General features: G+C 43.2%; 1 protein-coding gene and 1 pseudogene across 1 annotated transcript; both read right to left on the bottom strand.

Moving 5' to 3' along the window:
* Positions 1-1,680: 1,680 nt before the first annotated feature.
* On the bottom strand, positions 1,681-11,276 carry LOC132591304 (vomeronasal type-2 receptor 116-like; annotated as a pseudogene).
* Positions 11,277-19,097: 7,821 nt separating this feature from the next.
* On the bottom strand, positions 19,098-25,649 carry LOC118078001 (vomeronasal type-2 receptor 26-like). Its single transcript, XM_060269381.1, has 6 exons — positions 25,507-25,649; positions 24,740-25,031; positions 22,633-23,487; positions 22,242-22,469; positions 21,462-21,585; positions 19,098-19,999 (listed from the first exon to the last, which is right to left on the bottom strand). The coding sequence occupies exons 1-6, from the start codon at positions 25,647-25,649 to the stop codon at positions 19,098-19,100; spliced, it is 2,544 nt and encodes an 847-aa protein (XP_060125364.1).
* Positions 25,650-27,111: the final 1,462 nt, after the last annotated feature.

Below are 27,111 nucleotides of genomic sequence, written 5' to 3' on the forward strand. Positions count from 1 at the left end.
TCCCATTTCTGATGCTGTTGAAAAAACCCCCAAAACAAAGCTTGTTGAGGAAGGCAAGTAAGGAAACTTGTGTACAGGTTTCATAAAGTGCAGCAGACCCTTAACACAATCAGTTCAAATAGATGGCAAGCGATGAGATGTTAAGATTTTCTGCACTGAAGGATAAGTTCAATCATGCAGTTAGAAATCATTTCACAACCCCAATGCCTTTGTCAGATGCAACTCCAAGTCTGTATATCTACCGGCTGAATGTAAAAGTAAAAAACCAAAAACTGCTGGCTTGTACCCACTGCTAGCCCTACTAGACCTATTTTAGATGGTGAATGTGATCAACATAGGTTCATTAACTTCAATGGAGTCACTCTGAATCGAACTTAGTTGGGTACAACCCATAGGGAATGCAGCTGCCCTTCAGATACCACACATCATTGCAGATGTGTGGAAGGGTGTTGCATACAGAAAAATCCCTCAGTGTCTGCGAGTGTCACAATGGGCTCAATGAAAGTCAATCAGCTGAAAACTGAGAAGACAGAACAGTGGCGTATTAAGATGGGGGCGGTGGGGGGGGGGTGCTGCCCCGGGCTGCAGGCTGGGCAGGGGCAGGCTGGGTGGGGGGCAGCAGGCTGGACGGGGCTGGACGGGGCTGACCACCTCTGACCGCTGCCACCGCCATGCAACGCGGCCGCTGCCATCGAGGACTTAGCCCTGATGCAAGCGAGACTGCCTCACTCCGTGGCTTGCCGCACCGCCGCGGCGTAGGCCTCCTGCGTGCATGTGCAAAGGGGTCAAAGAACCATTTTGTCATAAAACCATTATTCTCTGCTATCATTGAATTAAGCAGCTTTATTTTTAAACAAATGAAAACAGAATCTCTTCTGCTGTTCATAGTTTTCTTTGTATTAGCAACTCTATGTTGTTCAACCCAGGTCTCACCAAATGTAGCATTTTTGGGGAAAGAATAATTCAGCACTGGAAGCCAAAATGGACAGCTGTCATGGATTTTCCTTATGTGCTCAGGTATGTAGGAACAAAGGTTAGCCAAACACTGCAAAAGACCAGCATGGTAAAGTTGATGGACCTGGCTCCATTAAAAGCATGATCTTAACAACAGCTTCCTGCACCTATTTCCATTAACATGTTCTGAAGAGGAACATTCCATGAAGTATTTATTTACATATCCAGTACATTTTGAAAGTAGCTTACAGATTCTCAGAGTAAGAACCTCAATCACGCCTGGTATCTGGAAAACAAGTAATGAGAGATCCGGATGATACCAGCAAGGTACCAGGCCTTGTTTAGTGTCCGTCTAGTGGACAGCACACACTACCAATGACATCTGAGGCAAGGAGTTAGGGCTGAATAACTAGATCTCAGTTTATGATGGAAGAGCTGGTATGCCCTGAGGAAAAAGTGTGTGGATGTATTTCTTTCCTTGGTAGGCAGCAGGCAGGTCAGTATCAAAATTGTAACATTAGCCAACATTTCATCCAGAAACCTACCAAGCTGTTCAGCAACCACTCTCTCAATTACCGTACCCAGGTAGGCAGCAGGCAGGTTGGAATCAAAATTGTAACATCAGCCAACATTTAATAAAATAAGCAAAAAACAAACAAACATATACATTCTGGGGTGAAAATTCCAGTCTACTAATCCATTTTAGATTTTGCTAGGAAAATATAATCAAATGTTAATTTTTTACTTTCTTTTTAGCTGCTCCTTATTGTTCAGTTCTGGTCTCAAAATAATTATATAACATTTGGGGGAAAAGATGCAGCTCAGTATCCCAGCACTGGAGGTCAAGATGGAGAAGATCTCTACAGCTACCAGGTTTCTCCCTTTGGTGCTTAGATATGTTGGAACAAAAGACACCCAAACACTGCAAAACACCAACATGCTGAAAGTGATGAATTTGGCTTCGTTGAAAACGTCCGGCAGCTTCCGAGCAAAGAAAGCCACAATGAAGGTGACAAGAGCCAGCAGTCCCATGTAACCAAGAACATAGTAGAACATGTTGGCCAAGCCTTCATTGCATTCCACTATGATTTCGTCCGGCAGAGAGTGCGTGTCCAGATCTGGGAAAGGAGGGTCGCTACATAGCCAGACTACACAAATACTTGCTTGGATTAAGGAGCAGCCAAGAACGATAGAGATGGAAAATCTTTTCCCCACCCATTTCCTCATCTGGGATCCTGGCTTGGTGGCCACAAAAGCCAGAACCACAGTGAGGGTTTTTGCCAAGACAGAAGAAACGGCTACGGAGAAGATGACCCCAAAAGCAGTTTGTCTTAGAGTGCAGGTCCATGTCTGAGGCTGACCAATGAAAAGCAAAGAGCAGAGGAAGCAGAGCAGGAGGGAGATGAGCAGTGTGTAGGTGAGGTTCCAGTTGTTGGCTTTGACAATGGGAGTGTTCCGGTTTTTGATGATGATTCCAAGCACCAAGGCCGTGGTTGCCGAAAGAGTCAGAGCCAAAAGAGCCAAGCTGATGCCAAAAGCTTCTCCAAAAGACAGGAAGTTTTCTCTTTTGGGAAGGCATTGGGTTTTCTCTTTGTTAGGATACTGGTCTTCTTGACAGTGTAAGCAATCACCCATATCTTGAAGGGGGAATATATAAATCAGGCTTCCAGATACAGAGTTTTGGGTCTTGCTGAGGTACAATTATTTATAGTAAAGGATCAGGAAACTTCGAATGTTATTGTACTATGTTTCAATGCAATTTACAGTATACAAAATATGAAACATTACCTTTTCCAGGAAACCTTTAGACTATTAACTTGTGTTGTCTTTAGGGTAAGGGAAGAAAGAGGAGGAGGAGGAGGAGGAGGAGGAGGAGGAGGAGGAGGAGGGGAGGAGGAGAAGGAGTTTGGACTTGATATCCTGCCTTTCACTCCCCTTAAGGAGTCTCAAAGTGGCTAACATTCTCCTTTCCCTTCCTCCCCCACAACAAACACTCTGTGAGGTGAGTGGGGCTGAGAGCCTTCAGAGAAGTGTGACTAGCCCAAGGTCACCCAGCAGCTGCATGTGGAGGAGTGGGGAAGCGAACCCAATTCACCAGATTATGAGTCCACCGCTCTTAACCACTACACCACACTGGCTCTCTAAGTTATTTTTTGAGTACTTAGGTTTCTTTCCAGTGGTTAAAATTAAATCAGACTTAACATCCAGTAGCTAAAGTCCAATACACACTGTTTAAATGATAAGCTCCATAATCCTTAAAGGGTTTATCTGTATTTACACACGCGTATGATTAAAGTTTTGGTGTGTCTCTCCCATTGTTTTTGCTGTGTTTGCAGCACTCAAGTGACCACTCTGGGCGCAAGCGTGGGCATTGTGTAGGGGGTCTTGGGCTGCCCAGCCAGGGAAACACTTTCAAGGAATCTGGATGGAGAAATATTATTTACCAAAACTAAGTTTCACAGTAGAAGGGGACCTAAAAAAGGAAGTTTCCTTGAACAACATAGAAAGCTTCCCCAGAAAGACAGCTTAACACCAACAGAAGACGAACGCTGCTGATATAATCTAGTCAACACACCTGTATTGTTATAAAAAGCACAGTACTCTTGAATTGACAGTGCTAAAACTTTGGTGATTAAGTAAGCTGTGGTAGCAATCCCTGAAGTTTATGGGCATGGAGGTAAGCAGAAGAGATGTTGATTAACTGTTTATAATATTCTTTATGATAAAACATTCGCATCTCTAGTGCTCCATTTATATGAAAGACATTCTGCAATGTATGAAATAAGGGAGCTGTAAGATAAGCAAAGTGACAGTTAATGCCATTATTTTGTGCTAATGCTAACAGAGCCAAATAATATACCCCAAACCAAATGAGAAATTTGTGTTAATTAGGGTGTTTGTCAGCTCCTTCTTGCACAGTAACCACAACAGACCACTCTGCTTTCTGAGATCTCCATATCTCCCTCTTGACATGGCCAACTCCATCACAGACATTTGGAACATGTTGTTTCCTACCTGTCTGGTTTGAAATCTTCCCTTCTGGACACGGAGCACAATCATAGCAACAAAATGGTTCCCCTTCTTTCCTTTGTCTGCTGTAACCTGGATGACAGGGGTCATTACACAAGGCCAGGGGAACCACCTAACCAAGAAAAAGAAGACGTATGTATTCTGCTGCGCTCTCAGTTGTTCTTTGACTTTTCCTCAACAGGGGGCTCTACCGAAATACGGCATAAGGAGTTTGTTTCAGATCAATTGTACAATTAGTGGCACCAGTCACCAAAATCTGTGCATATTAAACTCAAGAAAAAAGACTGAACCTCTGCTAGTGAGTGGATAAGGGAAAGAAGGTGTGCAAGCCCATGGAACCCTTGATACATACTACAGAGTCTTAAACCCATAGCTGCCAAGTTATCCCTTTTTTTAAGGGATTTTGCCTTATGCTGAATAGGCTTCCTCGCGAGAAAAGGGAAAACTTGGCAGCTATGCTTAAAACCTGGGAACCAGAATCACTACAGTGACACATTCATAAACTCATCTAGCAGGTTGTAAAGTATTATAAAACAAATCTGACAAATATCTACCTATAGATCTCAGAATTTTCAGTTGGGTTCCACCCAGTTTGTCCTCTGGTGCCATGTCATGATCTTCTCATTGAAAGAGAAATATCTTCCCACTGGAGCTTGGGACCTGGGAAACATCTCTACCTGGAGACCCCAGGTCAGAGAATTAGAGTTGCTTAACTGCTCCAAAGGCGTCCCAGAGGTTAAATGCTGATCCATGGCTTCTCCACTAAGAAACCCCTTTAGGGAGTTCCCATGCACTCACCTTCTCTTAGCTTGCTTCTCTGACAATCCGTTTGCAGCCAGAGACACTCAAGCAGCTCCCAGCTTGTATCAGCCATTAGACACACTGCCTCTTGCTTGGTACAGTTTCACTGCTTGCTTCACCAAGCTATTGCAATCCTCCATGTCTAAATGTAAATGATTATGAAACAAATCTGACAAATATCTCCCAAGGGACAACAGAAGTTGCATTTGGGTGCTACCTGGTTAAAACTTTGGTGCCATGTAATGATCTTCTCATTGATGCAGAAATCTTTGCCCAGTGGAGCTTGAGGATCCATTTCCCCAACTTTCACTCTTAAGAAGGACTTATTGGGGAAGGTCACCCAGTTGATGATATCAAATCCACCTTCTAGTTCACGGTTCTCATTAAAAAACACCGTGTCCCCAGCGCTGTTGTTAAACAAGATATTCCTCAGGAAAGGTTGAAGCTACAGAGGAAGAGGAGATTAGGTGGAAACAGAGAAGGCACAACAAAGATTCTGTTTTCTCATACTGGGATAAACTCACAGTGAAACTTCATACTGGGATAAACTCACAGTGAAACTTCTCTAGCTAGTGAAGGGAAATTCCTTAGCCATGTGGTTTTTACTTGTTTCTCAAGGAGAACACTAGTAATGGCAAGTTGTTGCCACTATAAGCCCATTTTCTTTCCTTCCTGGGACTTTAGAAAGGGAACAGCAGAGACTCCTTCACAAAGCTACTGTCTTGATGAATCTACCAACGAAAACAGCATTACCACCAGCTTCAAATATTACTATAATAAAGAAGTTTATGAAGTTTAAACTGACACTCTCACATTCCCACAGACAGACATACACTTCCATTTATCTCATAACTTCATGTATGAGAGACGGAGAAAGTGCTGCAACAGGCTGAAGGAGATCATCTATATATATAAAAATGTAATCTGGGCATGTCCGTTCCTCTCTAATGTTCAACAAAACCGCTTGACCGATAGCGTTGAAATTTGGACACAACACCACATGTGAATAAGAGAGTAACCTAATACACTTTCCGTACACAGATGTCACACCTGGGCCACGTAAAAACCCCAAAACCCCATGTTTCAGAACACACAACTCACCCAAAAGTGCATGCTGGGAAATAGAACCCAGAAGCTGACAGTTCCTTTTCCAAGGGTGGGGGCCAAGGAATGGAGATACAGGGCGGAGGCCTCAGCTCGCATTTACATACTAGGCCGAGCCAAGGCCTACAGACTAGGCCTCCGCTGCACTTTACAGCCTACAGACTAGGCCTCGGCTCTACTTTACAGACTTGGCCGAGTGGAACCCTGGGTGGGGTGGGGGGAGTAGGGGCCCGAATAGGTAATGGGTTGAGCCAGGGTGGGGGGAGGGGGGACGGGATACCTCATGGGTCGCGACAGGATGGGAGGAATCACAGGGATGAGACACAACAACCGGGGGGGGGGGGACACATAGTCCAGGGGGGTGGATGGACACATCCTCCCCTTTCCTGGGAAACAAGGACCCTGAGCCCGGGCCAGCTAGTAGAACATTAAAAAGACCCATAACAGGATCCATATCTTTGGGAGAAGAAAAGGCCAAGGACTAAAGCTGAAACAAATCCAAAGTAGAGTTAATAAAATGGTTGGATGGCACCTTCCAGAATTTTGTGCAGCCAAGTTGGAGCCAAATATATTGCTCTGCTTTCCTCTGGACCGTATCAGTGAGACCAAGAATGGGTCTGGTTGACTGAGCAGCCCAGGAGCTCCAGACACACTGCCCAAACTTGCACCCTGTGGAAGTCACCGCGTTGCTGCTAATGGCACAGTTTGACTTAACCCTGGAGGCACACTCCATTGTTTCTCGAAATAGGTGTATTTCAACAATTGCCAGAGGTAACGTTATGCTAGTTGGCTATTTTAAAGTACTAGCAGAAGATAGAGAATTAGTCCTGGCTGCTGCCTATAATTGGAGGGGGGGAGGAACTCCAGCCATGGAAGGATAGGCTCTTGATTTGAAAATTGATCTGTTTTCCATGCTAGACCTTACCTGAAAATGTTGTGGTATGTGAGGTCTCATATAGTTTCCAAGCACCCTCTGTCCATTTTTTGTTCTGGATACACACATGGCATGCAAAGCATGTGCCACAGCATAGACAGCATTGTAGATGCTGTAGCTTTGGCTGGTCATTTGCATTTCAAAGAAAATCCCAGGAAGACTCTCCAGTTTCTCTTCACCTGTGCAGCTTTGGTCCAAATCCACATCTAGAAACTCACAACCAAATGCCTGTTCCCAGAAGAGCCCGATAAAGCCATCAGCATCAGAGTGAGGATTGAGGTTCAGGAGAAAATGGTGGAACCCCTCAGCCTCATTGGAATGAATGGCAAAGGATAAGGCACCATGGAAGTTTTGAATATCTAGATCTCTGTGGAATGTTTCTACAGAGATATCCCAGTCAGCAGTCAAAACCCACACCTTGTTTATAGGCCCCAAATTGAACATCTCACCTACCATTAGCAACCACTGCAGACATTTCCTGGTGTAAGAATCTGCACTTACAACAAATACAGCTACATTTGTTTCACTTAGGGACCTGGCCTTATTCTGAAAGTCGTCAATCATCTCAGAAGGATCAAGAAAGTCACTGGGGTTTGGCATTCTTTCAGCGACAGCTATACAGATGTCATTTAGGGACAGCTGGTGTGTCAGCTTTTTCACAAATGTTTCACCTTGATCATCATCTGTGACAAGGATTCCAACCCACTTCCACTGGAAAAACAGAAGAAGCTGGACAATCCCAGTGTATTGATGTCCTTCACTGGGGGCCATTTGGTATAAGGAAGAAATGTGGTCTTTGTCACTCACCATTGGATTAAATGAAGAATAGGTGACCTGGAGAAGAAAAGAGGGTTATTTTAAATCACCAGGTATCTTTGAATAATCAAACATATTGTTAAGTACACAAGGCTGCAGGAATGGGAGAAATAGAGACCAGGGCTATCCCAAGTAGTTCAGATGACAGGTCAGTTTTAATTAGATTCTCCTCCGTATCATCAGGTTTTCCATTGAATTTGTGTTTTCTGGGTTTAAGAATTATTTTTTTGAATCTGCTTTCCCTAATCCCTGCTCCTCATGTTTCTATTTTTGCCATATCTTATAGTCTACCTTTTTGTAATTTATCTCATAGAAGTTGCTCTGAAAGCCTTTTTGGTTGAAAAACAGCATGAACCATACTGTCAATGAACATGTACCAGGAGACTCTTTCGGGTGGTTCGTGGTCTAAGAGAACCACCTTCACAACTGGGGTGTGGTAAGGACTCCAAGATCTCCTGCAATGATTTTGCTAAGGTTTTTTTTGCAGGAAAATTTGCTTGAATTCTGAAAGAGGCAGACTCCACCATGGTGGCAGGGCTGGGGTGGAAGAGTGCCAGAGCTCTATCAAGTTGTAAAGGATCAGTTTCAACCTATTACCTCTGAAGATGTGGACATGCTGCTTGGACAAGTGAAACCACCTGTCTCCTTGATCCTTGCCCTTCCTGGCTCATTATAGTGAGCCAGGCAGGGCTGGTCAGTGGGCTCCATGGGGTGGTAAATGCTTCCCTCTGTGAGGAAGTTTTCCCAGACTGCTTCTTAAAAATCCATATTTGGACACGGCCAGTATAGGGTTGCCATATTTTGAAGAGCAAAAAAGAGGACACATTTGTCAACTTCTACTTTTAACTACCGGGTATGTGCTACACTCAATATGCCAGCAAGTTTGGAAAACTCAGCAGTGGCCAGAGGATTGGAGAAGATCAGTCTACATCCCAATCCCAAAGAAGGGCAGTGCCAAAGAATGTTCCAACTACCGCACAATTGCGCTCATTTCACATGTTAGCAAGGTTATGCTCAAAATTCTACAAGGCAGGCTAAGGCAGCATGTGGACTGAGAACTCCCAGAAGTGCAAGCTGGATTTCAAAGACCAGAGACCAAATTGCAAACATGTGCTGGATTATGGGGAAAGCTAGAGAGTTCCAGAAAAACATCTACTTCTGCTTCATTGACTATCCAAAAGCCTTTGATTGTGTCAACCACAGCAAACTATGGCAAGTTCTTAAAGAATTGGGAGTGCCTGATCACCTCATCTGCCTCCTGAGAAATCTCTATGTGGGACATGAAGCTACAGTTAGAACTGGATATGGAACAACTGATTGGTTCAAAATTGGGAAAGGAGTATGACAAGGTTGTATATTGTCTCCCTGCTTATTTAACTTATATGCAGAGTTCATCATACGAAGAGCTGGACTGAATGAATCCCAAACTGGAATTAAGATTGCTGGAAGAAATATCAACAACCTCAGATATGCTGATGACACAACCTTGATGGCAGAAAGTGAGGAGGAATTAAAGAACCTTTTAATGAGGGTGAAAGAGGAGAGTGCAAAATATGGTCTGAAGCTCCACATCAAAAAAACCAATATCATGGCCACTGGTCCCATCACCTCCTGGCAAATAGAAGGGGAAGAAATGGAGGCAGTGAGAGATTTTACTTTCTTGGGCTCCATGACCACTGCTGATAGTGACAGCAGTCCTGAAATTAAAAGACGCCTGCTTCTTGGGAGAAAAGCAATGACAAACCTAGACAGCAACTTAAAAAGCAGAGATATCACCTTGCTGACAAAGGTCCATAGAGTTAAAGCTATGGTTTTCCCAGTAGCTATGTATGGAAGTGAGAGCTGGACCATGAAGAAGGCTGATCACTGAAGAATTAATGCTTTTGAATTATGGTGCTGGAGGAGACTCTTGAGAGTCCCATAGACTGCAGGAAGATCAAACCTATCCTTTCTGAAGGAAATCAGCCCCGAGTGTTCACTGGAAGGACAGATCATGAAGCTGAGGCTCCAATACTTTGGCCACCTCATGAGAAGGGAAGACTCACTGGGAAAGACCCTGATGTTGGGAAAGATGGAGGGCACAAGGAGAAGGGGACGACAGAGGACAAGATGGTTGGACAGTGTTCTCGAAGCTACGAACACGAGTTTGACCAAACTGTGGGAGGCAGTGGAAGACAGGAGTGCCTGGCATGCTCTGGTCCATGGGGTCACAAAGAGGCAGACACGACTAAATGACTAATCAACAACAACAACTTTTAACTATGGATTGATATGATGACTCAACCCCAGAAAAAGAGGATGTGTCCTGGAAAAAGAGGTCAGTGGATTGAGGTTGAAATCTGATAAGACAGAAATACTGTTTCCAATTGGGCAGTGGGCAGGCAGGGGTGGGGGACTCTCTGGTCCTGAACAGAGTAACTGCACCCCTGAAGGGACAGGTGCAGAGCCTTGGGGTCAGTTTTGTCTCACACCTGTCCATCCATACTCTTCTTACCTGGAGAATCTTATAAAGGCCCAAGATGGAGGCTATGTTGAAAGAAGTTTCAGTCTCAAGGCCCCCAATGACAGCTATCAGGTTCTTCTCAATATCACACTTGTAGTTGGGGACGCTCTTCTTATGATGAGAGACAAGGTTCAAAGTATTCTGGTAAGTCATCCTTGCATTGCCATAGCTGTCATATATCTGAAACCCCAAAGTGATATTGGGTAAAATCTTGGGGTTCTGATTGACCTCCTTCACAGCAAAGACTAAGGAAAGGACATGCTGGTAGTTCTTTGGCACTGCACTGAAACAAGAGAGAGATTATGCATGTGATGGACTTACCTGCTACTGCTGGAGTATAACGAGCAAACTGTCCAGCATCAAACACAGACATATGTTCAGTATGGGTGGAGGAGAGTCTTTAAATTCCTTAAAGAACTAATGTAGTCAAAAACTGATAAGGTATCTCTAGGAACAGAAATTATGACAAGTCTATAAAAACAAAAAGACCATTAACATGCACCTCTTGTTTTCCATGGAGATTGAACTATATTTCCTATGAACCTCAGGTTGTGAAGCTCTGCATTCATTTCTATTTCATTGTACTACCCACAACCATTTATGTTGGTGGTGGAGAGATTGGTTATTTTCTGCATTATTAATGTAAACTACAGAACCATACCAAACAGGAAGAAATTCATCCTTACTTTTTTGACCTCAAGCAGTTCTCAGTTTTTATGCCATTCTCTCCCCCCCCCCAGTAGTAGTACTTATTCCCACACCTTGGTGCCTTCTCTACTTCAAATCCTTTTAGGCACCTGCCAACACTGAGGAGACTGCTCTGGGTTTATACTGTCACTTTGGTTATCTAATTAGTTTCCATGATTTTCATAAACAGGAGCTTTCCCCACAGAGGAATGAATAATCATGTTCTTACATATATTCCCCTGCAAGCCTTTCCCTTGGCTTCTCCTTGAAGTCTATTGAAGTGAAACTGGGTGAGAATAACAGTGACGTGATGCCACCAATGGCAAAATGTCCTGGCTGATAATACTGGTGTTGGGTGTGGATGAGGTCAATCACACAACGCAAAGCAGACTGTGCCAAAAATACAGGGAAAACAATGAGAAGCATCCAGAAGGCCACCTCTAACATCTTGAGATGAGTAGCTTCTCCTCTGAGCAATAAAGCACCTGTTTCAGTCTGAACTGCTTATCATCTCCCACTACTCAGCCTAAGCTACATCCTTTGGCATTCAGCAGCTCTGCTCTGTGGGTAGAGTCAAATAGCTGTCATTGGCACTGGGGTGGTTTTCTTATAAGCATTCTACTTTTTCTTCCTGGCAAATGGACTTCAAAACAGCATGTGGATATTGCTAGAGGAGTATTGAATTGTAGCATGTCAAGATAATCATATAGTTCACAGTCCCAGTGGGGCTGCAATGTCTGTGGTGCCATGTGCAGCAGAAGCATTGAATAAAATATGTTTTTTCCCCTTGCAAAGTTCTTCTCTGTTCCATTGCTGATTGGGCAGAGCACCTGGTTTCAGGAACATCTGGATGGGTGTGAAAAGAATAATGGATTAACCAGGTCATGGGAGAAAGTAGAACGGCTGATGTTTCGTTATGCTCCAGAAAAAGAAACTTTCCACAGTGCAGAAAATGCTTTGCATGCAGAAGTGGTCAGGTCCATATCTAGTGTCCTAAGTAGCAAGGGAAGGAAGAAATAGCTGTCTGAGAACTTAGGCAGTGTTAACAAGTTTTCTGCAACCATGACGTACATTCACTTAGCATAACCTGATTACGAGTCCTCGCTTTCTGCTTAGCCAGAGTGGCTCCACTTTCTAACTCAGCAATCACCACCAATGAGATAGCTAGGCTACAATACTGGACAACAGTCAAATATTGAGACAGCATTAAAGAGCTTTGAAAGACAATACTAGAACAGTGGACCCTAACATAGGGACTGGAAACCTTAATGGCTCCATGGGCCAAATCTTTGACAGTGGGCCAAATTTGGACTAGGTGACTCTTGTGGCCCCTTCCAACTCTACAGTTCTATGATTCTACGAAGTACCATCCATTCTGAAGGAGGCTGTAATGTCCTGGTGCTTGTATATAATACTGCATGTACATGTGGCACATTAACAGTAGTATAATATCCATTGTCATAGTTGTTAGAAGTAACAAATAAGATACTGGAGCGTATGTACACAAAGTCATCTTGAAATCCTTATTTAGTCTCATTTAATAAATCGGTTGTTTTACATCACATGCCTCTCTCTTGGCTGTGTGAGGGGTTAAGTGTTCAGATCAAAGTGATTTGTGGTGGCAACTGGTATAAAGGGGGTGCTTGGCAGAATACCGAAGGGAGACCCAGCTCTTTCACTCTGAGAAAAGTGAAAACATGGTACAGGCGAGTGTGGAAAGCGCCAGAGCATCTCAGAGCAAAGAGATAGGCATTACAAAGGCTATGGTGTGTCTCCTTCTTAAGAAAACCTCCCTGGGTACTCAAGAGGGCAGTGGTAGTCCAGCTTCAGGCATGTTTAGAGGGGACTGAATATCTAAATCAATTTCAGTTTGGTTTCAGGCCTGGTCATGTTAGTTCTACTGCCTTGGTTGCCCTGGTTTGATGAACTTCTTTGGAGAAGCAGGAAATGCAAGCCACCTCATTCTTCTTAGTACTGTAGTTTGTTTCAGTAAATGTGCTCATGCTAGGCTTTAAAACAACTGAGAGAACCTCTTTCCCTACAGACCCTCTTTGGTGCTACAATTTCCCAGGAACTACCTTTCTGCAATTTCACTGCCCTCAGAAGTTAGAGGGCCTGTCTGTCTGTCTGTCTGTCTGTCTGTCTGTCTGTCTGTCTGTCTGGAAAAGAGCATTCTCTGTGGCAGCCCTTGAAATTCCCTCCCCACAGGAGTGGGGAACCTGCAGTATACGGCTTTATCTTGGCCTTTGACACATGGGATGTATGTTTTCAGTACCCACCCTATTCCTTTGACTGTGTTGATAATAACAGGAAGATGAAGGAGAATAGCGCTTGTATAGGCAATCCAAGAGTCCTTCCCCATTTCCTCCACAATTCTTACTTATGAATGAACCTAGATTAACACCTACTGCCATGATGATATTCCTTGGGAGCAAGTTCAACAGTCAAGAGAATTAGTTTGGGGATAGGTTTGGCCATTTTTGCTCTTTCCTTTTCATTCAACTCGGCTTGGCTGCTTGGGAGGGGGGTCTTCATTATGCACAAGGGCATAAAGTTAAAAAGGTAAAGGAACCCTGGATAGTTATGTCCAGTCAAAGGTGACTATGGGGTGCAGCGCTCATCTCGCTTTTCAGACCAAGGGAGCTGGTGTTTTGTCCGCAGACAGCTTCTGGGTCATGTGGCCAGCATGACTAAGCCACTTCTGGCGAACCAGAGCAGCACACGGAAACACTGTTTACCTTCCCACCAGAGCAGTACCTATTTATCTACTTTCATTGGCATGCTTTTGAACTGCTAGGTTGGCAGGAGCTGGGACAGAGCAATGGGAACTCGCCCCTCGCGGGGATTCCAACAGCCGACCTCATGATGAGCAAGCCCAAGAGGCTCAGAGGTTTAGACCACAGTGCTGCCCGCATCCTGCACAAGGGCATACCCATAGTCAAAGCCAAGAACTTTCACCTGTCTTCTCCTCATCTCTCCTGCTAGCATTCCCTTGCTCTTTTCTATTAATTAGCCAACCTGAGAATATGACTTGTCTCTTTTGGTAAACTGCTTTTGGCATCATCTTCCTTGTGACTGTTCTGGACAAAATAGCACTGTAGTTCTGAGTTCACACCCAGCGAAACAGGATTCATGATGAAGATGTGGTTGGAGAAAGGACTGTCCAGCTGAATTCTTCCTACATGTTCAATCGTTTTTATTGTGTGGTTGACAACCTTCTTCCATTCCCACTTTTTGGCAAGCACTCAATGACAATAATGCAAGGATCAGCCATCATGTTTTACTCTGTCCTTGGCTTTATGGGACAAGCACTAATAAAGGGTGGACAAAGCATTTATGATCAGCCACTTAGGAACCACATTGCAATGGGGCTTTGCAAAACTGCATTGGGCCAAGACGCGCCTTTACCCTTATTTGTAGGGCAGGCTAGTGTGCTTGCCTGAAGTGATCTCACAGGTCAAATGGAAAGGCCTGGTGGACCAGATTAGACCCATATGCTGAAGGCTGTCTATCTTCATATACAGAGTTAGAGTTAAAGCCTTCTGCTTGGTAGACATGATTTGGGAGGAGTCCCCACATGAAAGTGGTTGTAACGAAGAGCCAACTTCAGTAAAAACAAATCTTCTCTGTCTTTTCATCACTTTCATATTTATGTTTCTGCATTTCGCCCTGATCTGGCCACAGTGATCCATGTGACGGTCACCTCCAGGCTTGATTATTGCAACTCACTCTACGCGGGGCTGCCCTTGAAGCTGACCCAGAAACTCCAGCGGGTGCAGAATGCAGCGACGATGCTCCTTACGGGGTCCCAGCCGCGGGATCACATTCATCCAGTGCTTTACCAGCTGCACTGGCTCCCGGTGGAGTACATGATCAGGTTTAAGGTGCTGGTTTTGACCTTTAAAGCCCTATGTGGCTTGGGACCCTCGTACCTATGGGACCGCCTCTCCTGGTATGCCCCACGGAGGACCTTAAGGTCCACAAACAACAATACACCCCGAGCCATGGGGTGGCTAGATTGGCCTCGACTAGGGCCAGGGCCTTTTCAGTATTGGCCCCAACTTGGTGGAACGCTCTTTCACAGGAGACCAGGGCCCTGTGGGATTTGTCATCTTTCCACAGGGCCTGCAAGACAGAGCTGTTCCGCCTGGCCTTTGGGCTGGACTTATTCTGACCCCTGTGTATTCCTCCCTCATGGCTTGGATTTATGGACTACTTAAAATGAGGCTGCATTTTAAATTTTAATATTGTATTTTAATCTGTATTTTAATTAATTGCTTTTTATGTTTTATTGTAATTTTATTGGTGTTAGCCACCCTGAGCCCAGTTTTGACTGGGGAGGGTGGGGTATAAATAAAATTATTATTATTATTATTATTATTATTATTATTATTATTATTATTAGGTGTTAACATTATAAAATTAATGTTCATTAAATGTCTGTGTGTTTGCATTTTATTTAGAATGCTCTAAAGAGAAGGTTACCTCTAATTCTGGGATCAACCAGAGAGAGGAAAGTTTACTGAATTGCATTGTGTTACTTTGTTAAGTTGTAGCATTTATCTTCTTGTAGCTAGTGTTTGAGACAGTTCTGCAGGAAAGCTTTGAAACTCATTATTGTGGTGGAGAGAATTCATTTCTACACAAGATCCAGATCAGGGATTCTGCTGAACAACTCTAACAAAAGAGTAGTAAGAATAGTTAAACTCTATGATCGTTCAGGAAAGACAATAAGATTTGAAAGTGCTTGATTTTGTTTGGAATATGTCCTTGTTTTATCCATGGTTCAGCTGCACCTGATGCTCCACAGAACAGAATCCCTTCAGGAGGCAATTGCTTAACTTGTAATTATCTCAGACTGCAACTATTCAGTCTCATGTAAAGCATAGTATACATGGAGATATTCTTTCCGCTCCCCCCCCCATTTTCTAATGCTTAGATAATGTACCCTAATACTGATCACAGTAGATATGAGAGTGTAAACAATAAGACTTCACCACCCTGTTCTCAGCTGATTTCTCTTTTAGGATAAGGGAGCAGATCTCAGATGAGATACTTAAAAAGAGGATGCTGTGACAAGCCTGATACTGGATGATCCTGATCAAAGCAAAAACAAGAGACTCTCTGTGTAGGGAAGAAGATTCTGCCTCCTCAATGATAGTGCTCTCCTTGCTGTTGTGCCTGCTGACACCTCAAAGTGCATGTGAAATTAATCCAGCTATGTGTACTATGAGGGGTTCCCCCAGATGCGCTACAAGTTTTATCAGCCAGGGGACCTCGTCATTGGGGGGATCACTTCACAACTCTTTTCCATTTCTGCTGCTCTTGAAAACACCCCCCAAAAAACAAAGCTTGTTGAGGAAGCCGTGTAAGGAAACTTGTGTACAGGTTTCATAAAGTGCAGCAGACCCTTAACACAATCAGTTCAAATAGATGGCAAGCAATGAGATGTTAAGATTTTCTGCACTGAAGGATGAGTTCAATCATGCATTTAGAAATCATTTCACAACCCCAATGCCTTTGTCAGATGCAACTCCAAATCTGTATATCTACCGGCCGAATGCAAAAGTAAAAAACCAAAAACCAAAAACAGTCTTCCTCACCATCCACCAATCCACATTTTACATTTGACAACCTAGAAACAAGCCATCTTTATGTTTCTGTGCAAATAATTTAGAAAAATCTATCAATTTGGAACTTAAGTGTCTTTTCTTATCGTTGTATGGGGGGGGGAGCCTGACTCTGTCCTTTGAAGTGTTTTCAAGTAAACCATTTTAAACTTGCCAAATGTGTGGTCTCTTTCTATGTTAAGGAATGTAGGGAACTTTGGAAGCAGCTTTGACAGGGATTTTTTTAAAAAAAAAAAAAAAGTCTAACAACCTATATTTTCATGCTTTGCTTTGCTGCATATTTTGTGATTCTAAAACCTCTGAGAGCCAGTGTGGTATAGTGGTTAAGAGCGGTAGACTCGTAATCTGGGGAACCGGGTTCGCATCTCTGCTCCTCCACATGCAGCTGCTGGGTGACCTTGGGCTAGTCACACTTCTCTGAAGTCTCTCAGCCCCACCCACCTCACAGGTTGTCTGCTGTGGTGGAGGAGGGAAAAGGAGATTGTGAGCCGCTTTGAGACTCCTTCGGGTAGTGATAAAGTGGGATATCAAATCCAAACTCCTCCTCCTCCTCCTCCTCCTCCTCCTCCTCCTCCTCCTCCTCCTCCTCCTCTTCTTCTTCTTCTTCTTCTTCTTCTTCTTCTTCTTCTTCTTCTTCTTCTTCTTCTTCTTCTTCTTCTGTTTTCTCACCAAAGAGTACTTGCCACAGACCTAGATCTAGGCATCCAGGGAATTCTCCTTTTATTATACCTATATTTCATTTTTATCCGAACCCAAATCATAAAAAAGCAACACAACCCCCATTAGCCCCTGCTAGCATAGCCAATGGCCAAGAAGGATGGAAACTGTAATCCAGCAACTTTTGGGTTCCTCACCCCCAATATTAATGCACTGTCAGCTCTTCATGGACCCGATGACAGTGGTGGATGCAGTTGACATCATTGCACACACTCTCACTGACATATTGGAAAACACAAGAATCTCTACTCCCATCCTAGCACTGTGTTTCGGGGGTGGGGTGGTTGTTCATGCAGCCACCCCTAAATTCAGAAGGATCTTAGGGGTTGGTGTTAGAAGAGAATCAGAAAAATATGTGTGAGACCCCAGATCAAGTGCTAGTTAGCTATCCCTATAGTAAACTTTCCCCAAATATTGATGGAACAGATTTAGGGGAGTGTGACCAATTGGGTTGCACTGGGTGCTGAGCTTTGGGGGCACCAAGAGGAATGCCAGAATTATCATTTAGTATGGAGGGTAAGAGGTGTGACGCTGGATTTTTGTGTTGCACAGGGCACCACTGAAATTTGAGACCCCAAGGTCCACCACTGGATGGAAAATTATCAACCATCATTATCATAAAATCCTAATAGTATCAGCCCTGCAGGAAGAGGAATCTCTAAGGAGAATCATATGAAGTGCGTTCAAGGACAAGCCATAGCAGAAGGCACAGAAACTTTGGTCAAATCATTCACTTTGATAGCTGCTCCTTTTTGTTTAGATCATGCCTCAGCAGAGTAATGTAACACTTGAGGAATTAATATGCAACTCAGTTGGCGAATATGTCGACAGTCACCATGTATTTGTCCTGGTAGGTCGCAAAGAAAGAGAACCAAACACTGCAGAATAACAAAACGCTGAAGGTGATAGACTTTGTCTCCTGGAAGTTGGTTGGTAACTCCCTGACTAGGAAAGCCACAGTAAAACTGACAGTAGCCAAGAATTACAGATAGTTTCATATGTTTTTTTTTAATACATACATAAAAATTAGTAAAGCAGTTAAATAAAGTTTAAAACAGTTCTAATATAGATAACAGCTGGGATAAAGACCTCCATCTGAAAAGCTTTTGGAAGAGGAAGGTCTGCAGAAATTGCCAAAAAGTAACAGTGTCTGGATAATATTTAATACTTAAATGACAGGTGCCACCACACTAATGGTCTGAGTCCTATACCATAAAGTATAGCTCTGTTGATAAGATATTATCTTCTGAAGACCCTCTCTTGCAGAGCACGGAGATCCATTGGGAATATAAGGGGTGAGACAATATTTTAGTATCTTGGTCCCAAGCCGTATAGGGCTTTGTACAATAATGTCAGCACCCTAAATTTAACTTGGAAGCTACTTGGCAACCAGTGCAATTCTTTCAGCAATGGGGTAAGAAAATAAAAGATGTGGGGAGAAAAGCAAGAAAGTATTACAGGTTCTCAATTCACCTGTCCTTCTTGCAATATATCTAATGGACAAGGGTGACAAAGACTATAGCCAAGCTGGAACACAGATTGAGATGGGTCCAGAACACCAGCTTCATCTAAGAGTACATGCAATTGTTCCAACACCATCTTCCTGATCACATTCCTTACAAAGGGGGTATTTGTGACTGGGTGCCCCCCCCCAAAAAAATGTTCTACCTGGTGAGATATGCTTCAGAATCCCTAACTGAGTAAGTACCAGCCCTGTGGAAAAGAAGTTCTAAGGAGAATCATATGAAGTGCATTCAAGCACAAACCATAGCATAGAACCATAGAACCATAGAGTTGGAAGAGACCACAAGGGCCATCCAGTCCAACCCCCTGCCAAGCAGGAAACCCCATCAGAGCATTCCTGACACATGGCTGTCAAGACCTTAAAGACCTCCAAAGAAGGAGAAGACACAAACTTTGGTCAAATCATTCTCTTTATTATTTGTTCCTTTTTGTTTAGATCAGGCCTCAACACAATAATGTAGCATTTGAGGGAAAAGATGCAGCCCAGTAATCCTGCACCAGAAGCCAAGATGGAGAAGATCTCAACAGCCACCATGTATTTTCCTTTGATGCTCAGGTAGGTTGGGAAGAAGGATAACCACACACTGCAAAACAATAACATGCTGAAGGTAATTGACTTAGTTTCCTGGAAACTGCCTGGTAAATTCCTGGCTAGGAAAGCCACAGTAAAACTGACGGTAGCTAATAAGCCCATGAAGCCCAACACGCAATAAAACATTACATCAGATCCTGCATTACATTGTACAATGGTTTCACTAACAACTGAATGCATATCATATTCTGGGAATGGGGGAGAGGTTCCCAGCCAGACAGTACAAAGAGTGGCTTGAATAAGGGAGCATGAAGTAACAATGGAGGCAGTCACCCTTTTCCCCATCCATTTCCTCATTTTGGATCCTGGCTTGGCGGCCTTAAAAGCTAGAATCACAGTGATGGTTTTGGCCAACATGCAAGAAACAGTGACTGAGAAGATGATGCCAAAAGCAGTTTGTTGAAGGAGGCATGTCACCGTATTGGGTTGACCAATGAATAAAAAAGCACAAAGGAAAGAGAGCAGGAGGGAGACGAGGAGAACATAGGAAAGGCTCCGGTTATTTGCTTTGACGATGGGTGTTTTGTGGTGCTTCACAAAGGTTCCCAGCACCAGAACTGTAATGAATGAAAGGGAGAGAGCAGCAATGGCCAAACCTTTCCCCAAAGGATCTTCATAAGACAAGAATGTTATAGCTTTGGGGAGGCAGAAATCCCTGTTGATATTTGGATAATGGCCTTCTGGACACTGAATGCATCCATCCATGTCTGGAAGAAATGAATGTGAAATTCCTGAACATATAGCTTCATTTGGTGACATTGGCACTTGCCTTAAACCTACAACCTGTTCTGGTTACTGTAACAAACTCTGTGGGGGGCTTTTGTTAGAACAGCTCCACTGACTCCCGGTCTGTTTCCAGGCACAATTCAAAGTGCTGATTATGACCTATGCAGCCCCAAATGGTTTATGTCCAGGCTATCTGAAAGACCCTATTCCCTCATGCGAAGGAACCTAGGCCTTATATCTACTAGCACTTAATTACATTTTAATGATGGTCTTTTCTCTGTTTTTAGCTTGTTCTGTTTCATCTGTTTAAGCCACATTGATTCCTGGATTGGGAAAAAGGCAGGATATAAATAAATATATGAGGAATTATAATAAATATAAAATTTACACTAATTGTTCCATTCACTTTTGTGCCTGGCCATGCCCATCACTGGCATGTTAAATATAACCAGTTTAATTGACACTGAAATGGGAATGGCTATGTGTATTGTTGTTGTTTAGTCATTTAGTCGTGTCTGACTCTTTGTGACCCTATTAATGTGACCTTCATTAATGTGTATTAATGAAGGCTTTAACATATTGAAGTCAAGAATAGGACTCTGAGCTCTAACTGAGTTGATAATTAACTTGTTTCTCCTATCTAACACGTAGGTGTTTAACCTAAGATCCAGGTTAGGTGTTTAACCTAAGATCAGATGATTAAGGTATTGAATCACAAATTGCCATTTTGAAGGGAGCTGCCTTTAGTTCTTTGCTCCCAGGCTCCGTGGAACAATGATGTAAACGAAGCTCTCCAGAAAAACAGCTCCGGGCAAAATGGATGCTATAAGGAGGGAGACTTTAGGTCTGTTTGGATTATTTCATATTCTGTAGGATGCTGAGCCTATGCCTTGGGCTGGCATACGTCTTATGAAACTGTTCGGATGTATCATTTGATGTTTTAATTCTGTTATGAAGAAAGTTCTGCAAGTAAAGTTTTCAATAATATCTAATGGGTCTGGACAATGCTTCATTCCAAAAGGAACAGTTTTAATGCATCCAGTCACTTCAAACTCGCCACCATAAAGTTTCTCAAGAGGGAATTTGGCCTTTGGGATGAGAATAGCGTACTTACTCAATTCTATTGCACCATCAAATTAATGCAAACCTCATTTTTCAGAACCTTGAAACAAAAAAAGCATGTGCTAGCAAATGTAAATATGCCATTGAACCTAAATGTGTACCTTAATTTCTGCAATGTAATTTGGCCCCAAAAGTTGCACATTAGATTTGAGTAAATGCGGTAGTATCCACTCACACAATCCATAATTGCACATATATCCCCTTTAATAATATGTGAAATCTATCAGCCACCACAACAACTATGAAGAACTTTGAACTTTATGGTAACTTCTGAATGTCCATGTACCTTGACTTATAAATGATGGACACAACATTTCTTACCCTTCTGGTCTGCAAATTCTCCCTCTGGACAGGGAAAGCAATCATAGCAGCAAAATGGTTTCCCTTCCTTTTTTGCCTTGTGATAACCTGGAGGGCAGTTGTCATTACACAGTGAACGAGGTGTCTGTAAACAAATGAAAGAAGAGAATGCTTAGCATATACAAAATACATGAAACTCTGGGGATAAAGATAGCATTTCCCCCCCCCTCTTTCGGTGCCCTCTAAATGCTAGGCAAACAAATCACATGCAAGCTACCATAGGTTCCACCATCTCATTTGGGCCAGACTATAAGCTTAAATTAAACTAAGCTGATGAAAAATTACATCCTATCCAAACCCCGTTCATCAATGGGGTTGCTGATGCTGCTTTGCCTAAACCTGGCAGAGGCAGGACAAACCTTTGACTTAAGTCTTTTATGCTAGGTTCCCAGATGACCTGACCAAGCTGAAGGAGCTTAGGATAGAGTCAAAGTCCCCGCTGTCTTGTGCTCCCTCCACCACCACACACCCAGAATACCCCTATTTGGGGGTTTACTCTAGTCTAGCCTAATTCTGGCAGGTTCAGCTCAGCCAGTTTAGCCATGGCTGAGCTGGAACCAGCAATTTATTTATCCTCAGCTGAGCCGAAGTTCGTTGCTTAATGCAGATTGAGCCTGGCTGAACAGGAAACCAGCCGGTTGAGCAAGAGAGAGACTGCACCCTTAGATCCTCATCCCAGAGAATCTTGGCATAGGATTCCCCAATGAATACTGTATGTCTTTAAAGGCACGTTGGTCCTACCTGATTAAATGTTCTGGGCCATATGATTAAATCCTCAGAAATGGAGAACAGTTTATCTGGGGGTGCCTGAGGGTCTATGGTTCCAACTTTTGCTCTAAGAAAGGATTGGTTTGGGAATGTGATCCAGTTGATAATATCAAATCCAGATACTAATTCCCCATTTTGGTCAAATGCAACTTTTCCCCCAGCACTGTTATTAAATGTGGCACTTCTTAGAAAGTGGGGAAGCTAAAAAGAAAGGAAAGAGATGCCAATTTACATCATTAGATGATAATTGTTTACATTAGAGAGTTACTTGATGAAACGGGTTTCATGTCTAAGTTTCCTCTGCAGAGGAATATGCCATGCAAGCTGAAATCTCAGGATTTTATCTCCCAGTGAGTAGCATTACCTGCCATGTCTTCTGAGCCAGCTCCTTCCATCTGTCCCCCTTCACTGCTGTTCTGCCATTTGAAATGGATGAGAGCATGGCATGTAGTGCATGTGCCACAGCATAGATGGCATTGTATATGCTGTAGCTGTGGGCAGACATGCTCATTTCAAAAACAGACCCAGGAAGGGCCTCCAGTTTCTCTTTGCCAGTGCAGGCATTTTCATCCCTCTCTGCTTCACTAGAGCTAGGGAGCAGGCAAGCAAACACCTGTTGCCAGAAGTCCCTCAGAAAACCATCCTCTTTTTCTAGTGCTGGGTTCCTCATTTGCAGGAATTCACAGAATCCTGCCACCTCCTTGGGGGAGACTGCAAGGGATACGGAGCCATGGATGAAATGAATGTCCCAATTTCTTTGAACTGGAGCAGATGTGAAATCCACATCTGCCGTCAAGATCCAGATCTTTGACTTCACTGGAACATCTTCAAATTGCAAGAGATGGAACAAAATTCTTAAATTCATCATTACCTGAAAGCCGCCATGAAAGATCACTGTGTTGACTGTACTTTCCATGGCAACATTTATAACCCCAAATGCCTCCTGCATCATTTCAGAGAGTTGATTAGAAAAACCGATATCTGGCAAGATTTTGATGAACTCGAAACAAATGCCATTCTGAGCAAGCATGGGGAGCATATTCTGTACAGATATCTTTGAACTGTCCTCATTGTGGTAAATTATCCCAACCCATTTCCACCTGAAATGCAACAGTAACTGAAGCATTCCCATATATTGATGAGCCTCATTTGGGAACATCCAGTGGAAGAAATCTTTTTCAGTTTTGTTATTCATCTCTGGAGAGGATGCATAGGTGACCTAAATGAAAGAAAGCAAAACAGGAGTGGGTAGGGGGTGCTGGATTTAACCTGTGACCTTCCATAATCAAGGCAGGTGCTCTATGACTCAACTATGAACTTTTCATGCATGTAGCGTGTCAGGGCCTGATGCTTATTCTAAAGCATAAAATTGCATACAATACAGAGTATTCGTGTACTGTATTAGAAAGATTCTTAAGCCACCTGGACTGGTGAGTAGAAAAGTCTTATCAATTGACAGGAAGGCTAGAAACAGGAGGAAGGATCAAAGAGCATCCAAATGATATAGGAAAGCTCTAATACAGGGGTCAGCAAACTTTTTCAGCAGGGGGCCGGTACAGTGTCCCTCAGACCTTGTGGGGGGCCAGACTATATTTTGAAGGAAAAGGAAAAGGAACGAATTCCTATGCCCCACAAATAACCCAGAGATGCATTTTAAATAAAAGGACACATTCTACTCATGTGAAAACACGCTGGTTCCCAGACTGGATTGAGAAGGCGATTGGGCCAAATCCGGCCCCTAGGCCTTACTTTGCCTACCCATGCTCTAACAGCCACAAACTGGTTTTCTAGTCTGTCTGTTTGAGAAGATTCAGTTGAGGTTCTGAGAGAACTGGCTGATAAAGCAGATGTTGCAAACTTCAGTTCTTCAACTTACTTGCAGGGGAACTGAACACAAACATCTATCTGTTTGGGTTTTAGCAGGTGGATTTTCTTCTCTCAATGCCCACACCAAAGCTATTGTTCAAACTTTTCTTTTGTAAATAAGCAACTAAGGTTCTACGCAGTTACACTTTCCCCAAAGGAGAACAATTGAAACCAATGGACCTAGATTTGTCATGTGAATGATTTACAATGCGTCTACTTTGACTAAACTGTAATGGTGTACAACCTTATTTTGCTGCTGGCTGAGGAAGCCCAATCTATTGTATTGTCCCATTTTTTAAAATTGCTGGCAGATTTTGAAGTCCAGCAAAATATAGGCTGTTCACCATAGCGTTCAGGGATGGTTTTGCCATTTCATATCAGAGACTATAAATAGGAGAAAGAAATTACACCCAAACTGAGATTCCACAGGTATGCTTGGCAGGGGGTTGGACTGGATGACCCTTGTGGTCTCTTCCAACTCTATGATTCTATGATCTGAACATTAATCAGCATGTGTGGTGTTACCTTCAATTTCAGTCAGATTTCTTTCTGCTTCCAAACACAAAACCTTCATCTTAAAAATAATTCCTATGAACAAAATTTACCTGCAGAATCTTGTAGATGCCCAGTATGGCTGCAATGTGCCCAGCTATGGTGGAACTGGGTCCCCCAATGACTGCTACCAGATTGTTCTGAACATCACATTTGTAATTAGGGATGAATTTATTGAGTGTGGAAAGAACTTTCAATGTTGCCTGGCATGTGAACCGTGGTTGGAAATAATTGTTATATATGTCAAAACCAAGAGTGATGTTGGGTAGGATTTTGGAGTTGTCGTTGATCTCCTTCACTGCAAATGCCATGGCCAAGATGTGCTGGTAATTATGCGCCAGTAATCTGCAAAGAGAGTCACGTGTGGCATCAAGAGTATGGCAACTGCAAAAGATATTTGCTACATTTCTGTTCAATATGTTGTGACGGAAAGCTCAGCTAGACCAGAGTCTGGTGATGCAGTGCAGCAGGGTTCCACCAGGGGCCTGGAGCCTCTCCCGACTGGCTGCAGGTTACAGCTAGCTGGAGTCGGCACTTGGAGAGGGAAAAAGGAGAGTTGCCTACCTATGCAATATAATTTCGTTATTCTACCTTTTTATTTATTTTTAATATTGCTGAGGTTTTGTGTATTCTTTATGATTGTTTTATGTTGATTTATGTTCCCTGCATAGAGCTTTATTTCATTAAGCAATTTATTATCCTGACATATAAAAATATATCAATAAATAACCCAACCCTATTGAAGCAAACATCAATCCACACCACCTGAAAATATGAGTCAGAAAGAAGTATGGCATGGCGAACATTCTCAGCTTCTTACATTAACTCCTCAATCAGCTCCTGATATGGATGCCTTTGGAATTTGATTGGGTCATAAAAGATGTAGCTCTGAGAAAGTATACCAGCAATCCTCAGCTCTCCGGACTGATAATATCTGTGAAGAATAGGAACAGGCATACTCATTGTACATTTAGCAGCAGGAATCCTGCTCACTGCTTTAGGCAGGAGCAGTAATACCAACACTATAAATAACGACATACTGTACAACAGCATTCTTTCTTGAAATCTTCACCTGTTCCACATTATCCCCCAAATGCCCTTGAGTACAAAACAGATTAACTTGAGTGATCAAACATTCAGTGTGATTTTTCATGGTTAGAAACGGAGATGAAGTGACAGTCATCAGGTTTATATTGTGCTGTGTCTAGAATCCAGTCTCAACTCTGAATGGACCTGGATGTGCTAATGACATCCTTCTGTCTTGGTTCACCATTCCACCAGGACTCCTCTGGGACACAAGTAAGAAGTCAACTCAATTATGGTTAATTAGGAATAATTACAGAGAACGTACACGTGCAGAGTCAGGCACTCGAGGCAACATAGCAGGAAACAATGTGTTGACCACATGTCTGTAGAAAGCTCCACCGATTCACTGCAGTGGAATAGCAAGAGGCACAAAGGCTTGCAGTGGGCCACAAACAATGCTGGGGGGGGGGGAGAGATGCAAGATTAAATACCAAAAAAGATGTGGCAGGTTGAAATGGCCTGGTGTTGAAATTGTGTAGTATTTTGCACAAGGTACAAACTGCTGGGGCTGTGCACAGGGTGCAGCCACAGCCTGAACCACAAACCAAACCATGCCAATTTGGGTGGAATCTGGCTTTGCCTAAGTCAGTTGGAGACAACCCCAGATCAACACTGTTTGGTGAACAGCCACCTCCTGGAGTGATCTGGAACTGTCAAAGGTGGGGAATCAGGAAGGAAGCAGAGCCAGGCAGTACCAGGATGTTCCCTCTCAGGGAAGACTCCAGGGAAAACACCCCAGCAGGAATCTCCTGCTCACAAACTGAAGAGTGGCTGATTCAATTATGCCAGGAGCTCCTTTGCAAGTACCCTCCACCCAGTGAAGGTTCTTACAAACCAGCACCCTGCAGGGTTGGACCCTTTGCTCAGAAGTAATTTCAGCTCCTTCACAAGCCTTCAGTACTACTTATTTTGGGCTCTATTGATGCCAAACTTCCAGCATCAGTAGGACCAGGACCATGGACGATGCTAGAATGGCTGGAGCGTTCTTCAGCTCTGACGTCCATTGTATCCTATGACCCCAATACACCCTCTCAGAAGCCATAGGATTGCATTCCAAGTTGCAATATATTGGTGCCAAAATAGAGAAGATCTTGAATATAAATAAAATCAGATAAATACATAAATGAACCATTCACAGCAATTCTATTCAGTCAAAACCCATAATGTTTTTCATGCATGACCCCATAAAATAAGCACAGGGGTGGCCTAGGATATTTTGCTTTGAAAAATGGAAAACTGCTATATCGTCCTTTTGGCTAAATAGCACAACAACAACACATTAAATGAGCAAGAATGTTCTGAGTTGCTATTTTTTTTCACTTCACTTTTTAGTATCAGT

Source organism: Zootoca vivipara, chromosome 17 (genome assembly GCF_963506605.1).
Source record: "Zootoca vivipara chromosome 17, rZooViv1.1, whole genome shotgun sequence".
NCBI classification, from domain to species: domain Eukaryota; kingdom Metazoa; phylum Chordata; class Lepidosauria; order Squamata; family Lacertidae; genus Zootoca; species Zootoca vivipara.

Bases quoted from the DNA above. Each gene is read 5' to 3' on its own strand.
- LOC118078001 (XM_060269381.1), bottom strand. From the start codon at position 25,649: ATGAGTATGCCTGTTCCTATTCTTCACAGATATTATCAGTCCGGAGAG. The intron at 25,032-25,506 runs GTAAGAAGCTGA...CTCTCTTTGCAG, and splicing joins GAGCTGATTGAGGAGTTAAT to ATTACTGGCGCATAATTACC. The intron at 20,000-21,461 runs GTAAGAAATGTT...CATTTCTTCCAG, and splicing joins AGAATTTGCAGACCAGAAGG to ACATGGATGGATGCATTCAG.